Genomic DNA, 6,000 nt, shown 5'->3' with positions numbered 1-6,000 from the left:
AAAAAGGTCGCGAGACCCTCGTAATAAAAATGGCGGCGAACTAAAAGAAGAGGATCGCGAGACCCTCTTAATAAACTGGCGGCATTAAAAAAAAACACAATAAAATGGTGGCTGGGCACACACCACCAAACCCGTAAATCACGTGATCTTTATAGCGGTGAAGGAAAAGAAGAAGATTGCGAGACCCTCGTAACAAAATGACGGTGAAGTAAAAGAAGAGGATCGCGAGACCCTCTTAATAAACTGGCGGCATTAAAAAAACAACAACAAAATGGCGGCTGGGCACACGCCACTAAACCCGTAAGTCACGTGACAAATATGGCGCTGAACGAAAAGAAAAAGGTCGCGAGACCCTCCTAATAAAGTGGCGGCGATCAAAAAAAGGAAATGTGGGCCGGGTTCACTCAGCCTCTGCCAATCCCATAAGTCACGTGATCAATATGTTGCAGAGGGAAAAGAAAAAGATCGCGAGACCCTCATAATAAAATGTTGGCGATCAAAAAAGAAAATGTCGGCGGGTACACTCAGCCTCTGCCAAACCAGTAAGTCACGTGATCAATATGGCGGTGAACGAAAAGAAAAATATCGCGATATCCTAATAATAAAATGGTGGCGATCAAAAAAGAAAATGGCGGCTAAACCCGTGCTTCCTGTGCTAAACCCGTAAGCCTCTCAAACAGCTTTAAAACAAAATAGCGGCCGGGCACACTCAGCTTCTGGTGGCAGTCACGACCAAATACTAGCCTCCGATTGGTCGGCTAATGATCACGTGACTAGTCACGTGACGGACCCCGTGAGTGGTTAAGGGTGGGTCGAGCCGAATATTTGAATTCAAATCTCCCGCCATAGGTCACGTGACCAAAATGCTGGCTTCTGATTGGCTGCCCAAATCGCTGCACCAGCTCGCCCATATTCTCACTACTAATCACTAGTAATTAAAACAAAATTTCATATCAATTAATAACTATATGCTCATAATTTTGGTTTCTTTCGGTCTGCATTTGTATTGAGTTAAATTTAGAGTTTTGATATATTTTTTTAACATTATTTTACACTACTTTTATTTAAAGAGAAACTGTATATTAAATAAAATAAATGTATTTATTGATGTTTATTGAAATACCTTTAGAATAGCAATGCCTTGGACGCGTTGGAACACACCTAACAGCAGGCCTGTCAGTCCAAGATGGCAGATGTAATTTGTCTGTCTTTGGTAATAAAGGTAAAGGATAGGATACCTTGAAAGGCTGAAAAAGAACAGATAGTATTAGATTATATAGAATTAGTATCATAGTTCTGAAATAAATTTTCATTATTATGAGAGATAGTTGACCGTGGATGATAAATGAGGAGAAGATGGTTGGGGGTGCGGTCAATGAAAAACACAAATAAGTATGATTAACTTATTTTAATGTGCCAACGTTTCGGCTAGAGTTTCTAGCCTTCTTCAGGGCTAAAAAAAAAACAAGATAACAACCACAGTAAGTATAGAAAAATAAAAAAATATAAAAAAATTTCATTAATAAAATAAAATAAAAAATTTTCATTAATATGATAAATGTCTTGTGGAGGATTAATAGTAGACCCTATGTAATTAATTGTTGGAAGATGGTCTGGTTGGTGGTGGTCGAAAAATGAAATACATAAATAATTTTATTCTTGGACAAATATCCCCTAAAAGTGGATACATTGTTCACACAATACAATGTTAGTTGTCTGGCAGATGTATTTAAAAAGTTTCAGAGTACATTTCGAAATAACATAAAAACCTCAGGTTATATTATAATTTATAATAGTAACCAATAATCGCTATATACATTTCTCACAATGAGGTTTGGTTCTGTAGTAGGTTATATGTGTTGTTTAAAAGAAAGAATGGATGAGGAGTGGTGAATGGAGATAGGAAGAGAATTCCAGAAGGAGGTTGCACTTTTGACGAAGGATTTGCTAAAGGAGACGGTTCTATGGGGGAGGGGGGCATAAATAAATCGATCGGTTGGGATCTGGTGTTTAATGAATGGATGGATGATCGTCAAGTGAGGAGATCAAGTATATAGGTAGGTTTTTTAATTTTAAAAACTTGGAATAGGAAAACACAAATAGAATGTATTGCCTTTGGGAGGTTGGATAGAGCTACTTCAACCCGATGACATGAGAGCGCCTAGTAAACTTGAAGTTAAGAAGCAATTCATGAGGCTCTTCAGCCTCAACTCCAGACCAGCAGATAGCCCTCCGTTGATCAAGGAACCGTAGTCAGAGTGGGGGAAAACAAGAAAAGATACTAGGAGCTGACGGATATTCTGAAGAATTGAATCATGGAATTTTAGGGATTGCTTAAGTACAGTTATGGATTTGCGTGTGATCAGGGAAATATAATTATCCCAGAAGTGTTAGACGCAGAAGGTTTTTTATGGTTAGGTAGAATTGAATCGGTTGGTTGATAAGGAAAATACGGAATAGTATGGGAGGGAATAAATGTACACAAAATAGCATTGTAAAGTATGGTAGAACTATAATAATATACATATAAAGTTAAATAATAAAAAAAATGAACGTATTCAATTAAAATAATATAAATATAAATGAATAAAATAAATAATAATAACAAGTACAGCAATAAACAATAGAATTAGAAATGTACCACTGTATTAATAACTAGTGGACAAAGAATAAATAAAAATATTAACAAATATGGTAAGATCAAAAGAAGGAAAGAGGCGTAAATAAATAGATGAAATTATGGTGCAACAACAAATCAAGGCGATAGATAAATCTAGGCCAGTAGATAAATAAGTAAATAATATAAGAAGATTCTAACCTGAATCGTGACGGATCTGGAAAGGGCAGGAAACAGAAAAAATTAAAGGAACGTGGTGTGATGGGGTTAATGGATTCAGGTAAAGTTTAAACAAATGCAATGATATGAGATTCAAAAAAATACATCAGGTATGGATAGTGTTAGAAGGAGAAGAAATAAATAACTAATAAAATAAAAACATAAATAAATGGATTTGAAAAATAAGTACACCACAAAAAATAATAATAACAAGTAATAAATATTGAAATAGATGAAGTCCATTACATCTCCCAGTCATCAAAAACCCCTTATTTCCAAATCTATAATACGCCTGTAGGTAAGTCCCTGATGTACAGTGACCGTAGAAAGTATTTAAAAGAAAAGTATGGTCATAGTTAAAATGGAGTGTTACAGACGTGTAGTGCAACTACCCACTGGTAGCACTCTAATGACATTTTACATTAGCTGGTCTTGTGGCCATCTTCTTTTCCGGCGCCTCGGAGGATTGTCAGGAATGGAAGAGGATGCGAGGTTAGAAACTAGGGGATTTGAATTATTTTTGTAAATTTAATATTTTGTATGAAGTCCGTTGGCATCTATTACCGCTTGTAAACGTCTCGGAATTGAGTGGACGAGGTTTTTAATTAAATCCGTATTAATTTGTTGTTTTGAAAGTGTCTTACGGTTATTTGGTGTTTTCGAACATTTTGATCTTAAATATGCAAATAATTTTCAATTATGTTTAAGTCAGGAGACTATGGAGGGATATGAAGTAGTTGGTGAATGTTAAATATTAACAATTCTTTAGTTTGGTTTGCTGTATGTTTCTGTTCATTATCATGCATAAAAATATACCTATTCTAAATTCCTAATTTGGCTGGACTGGCTATTAGGTTACTGCGCAAAATCTTGACTTAACCTTCTGCATTTAAAATCCCTTCAATAAGAACGAGATTTCCTATACCATTATAAGCCACGCATCCCCAAACCATTACACTCCCACCTTCATGTTTTACTGTAACTGAGAAGTTTTGCTTCCTGAATTCTTCACTTTTCCTTTGCCATATCGTCTTTCAGCCATCAGATCCAAACAAATTAAATTTACTCTCATTAGAGAGTAATATATTTCCCCCAAAACTGATGGGCTTGTTGATGTAAACCATAGCAAATAAGAGCCTTATTTTACGATTGGTTTCACTGATAAAAGTTACTTTCCCGGGGCACGGCTGTAAATTCCTTCAGAATTTTAAATATTTGTAATGGTTGTAGTGCTCACATAGAACCCAGAAGGCGCTTCGACCATCTCAGCTAGTACACTTGCACTAACTCTTGGATTTTTTATCGCCTCAATTTTGATTTTTCTTTTCTTTCTTTGGACGTCGTTTGCGCCGGTTATTTGCAGTTGTGCCTCTTTCTTCAAATCTCTTAATTATGTATCTGACGGTAGAAAAATTAATACCTAACAAATCCGCTATTTCGCGATACGATTTTCTTTGATTTCGAAACAATATAATTTTTTCGCAAATAGCGGCACTTAGTTCACTTGTTTTTGGCATTAGGATCGGTTAAATTAAAACAAACGTAATAGATTGAAATATTTTATAATACTGATAGAAAAGACCATAATTATACTCAAGCATAGAAACAAGAGAAAGTAAACAAACAGTGTGCAAATACTTTTTTCCTTGTGTTTATATTATGTTTAAATACATTTTTATTATTATCTAAAAATATTGATCATTTCGCATTTAATTTATACTGTTTTTTTTACAAGTTTTAATTGTACTTTTTACTAAGGAACCTTAAACTATTTTATTATTATTTAAATTCATTATATAAAGATAAGGCCAGGTGTGCAAATACTATCTTTGGTCACTGTATGTGGTATCTGCAGGCATATTTTAAACGTTATTAAACAATTCGAGCTTTTCTTTTTTTTTTTTTTACTGGAAATGGCTATTTCTATCTTACACCACTTCTTTCTTCATTTGCTTCCATTCTTTTTTGACTATTTTCTTCTATTTATTCATTTATTCAAAATTTTTTATTTATTTCATTTTACTTATCTATTTTTATCTCGTCTTATTACTTTGATTTATATTTTATACTCTGTATCTTTTTTCGACTTTATGTCTGTTGTATAATCCACCATTATAGTATCTATTTGTTAATTGTATTCTCTATTTTCAGTTTCATATATATACTCTTCTTTAATTACTCTATTCTTTAGACCGTATATATTTTCCCCTTGTGTATATTCTTTTACCTTTTTTTATACAATTTCTTTAATCTCATTTTAGTCTTGTTTTCATATTTACCTTGTTATAATTTTAATACCTTTTTCAGATTTTTTTTGCAATGATATTTCCGTTATAGTACCTGAAGCCGTCATCCTTCACCATACTACCTCCTTCCTTCAATTTTTTCCGTTTCAAGCTCATTCCTTATCTGTGACAATTCATGTTAGCATCTGCTTTGATTTTTTGTAGGATATAAACAGCCATATTCACTAGAAAAAAAGCTTATTCTGTTTAATAACGTTTAGAATATGCCTGTAGGTAAATTCCAGATTTATATGGATAGATTCGGAAATGAGATGATTGGGGGCTGTACCGGACTTCACAATTTCAATCTATTTATTTATTTTTCAAATCCATTTATTTATGATTCCATTATATTTTATTTTTTAGTTAATAATTTATTTCTTCTCTCTCTAGCACTGTCCTCCCAGTTTTGCTCCACAATAAGGTTATTCTCAGTTAATACATATCTGATATATTGTTTTCATTCATTATAGTTTTGTTTTTTAAATCTCGTATTGTTACTTTTATTTATACTTTACCTAAAGGCATTACAAAGAAATGGCCCCACCACGCCTTCTCCATTCTTGTATTTTTTTAATTTCCAATCCATACCAAATCTGTCATGGTTCAGCTTACCATCTTTTTATATTATTAATTTATTTATCAATTTAGCTAAATTTGTTTACCACCTTTATTTGTAGTTGCACCATACTTTAACTTCATTTATTACCTCACTCTTCTTTCCTTCTTTTAATCTAACCTATATTTGTTAGCATTGTTATTTATTCTTTATCCATTAGTTATTATTCCAGCAGTGCATTTCTAAAATGATCTTGTTATTATCTGGAAAATTAATGATAACCATTAGAATACTTCACTTGTTTTATTACAATATTTACA

At 33.1% G+C, this 6,000-nt stretch overlaps 1 protein-coding gene across 2 annotated transcripts in view; it reads right to left on the bottom strand.

The window, feature by feature from the left end:
* LOC106688532 (uncharacterized) overlaps window positions 1–6,000 on the bottom strand; it is a 46,425-nt gene that overhangs the window by 15,683 nt on the left and 24,742 nt on the right. For both annotated transcript variants that reach the window (XM_067053230.1, XM_067053231.1), the window contains exon 5: window positions 1,124–1,247. In XM_067053230.1, the coding sequence (XP_066909331.1) occupies window positions 1,124–1,247 (124 nt within the window). The remainder of the gene's footprint in view (window positions 1–1,123; window positions 1,248–6,000) is intronic.

The sequence above is a fragment of the Halyomorpha halys genome, unplaced genomic scaffold, assembly GCF_000696795.3.
Source record: "Halyomorpha halys isolate HHAL.00 unplaced genomic scaffold, Hhal_1.1 Scaffold1149.1, whole genome shotgun sequence".
NCBI classification, from domain to species: domain Eukaryota; kingdom Metazoa; phylum Arthropoda; class Insecta; order Hemiptera; family Pentatomidae; genus Halyomorpha; species Halyomorpha halys.
This window is presented reverse-complemented; position numbering and strand designations above follow the sequence as displayed.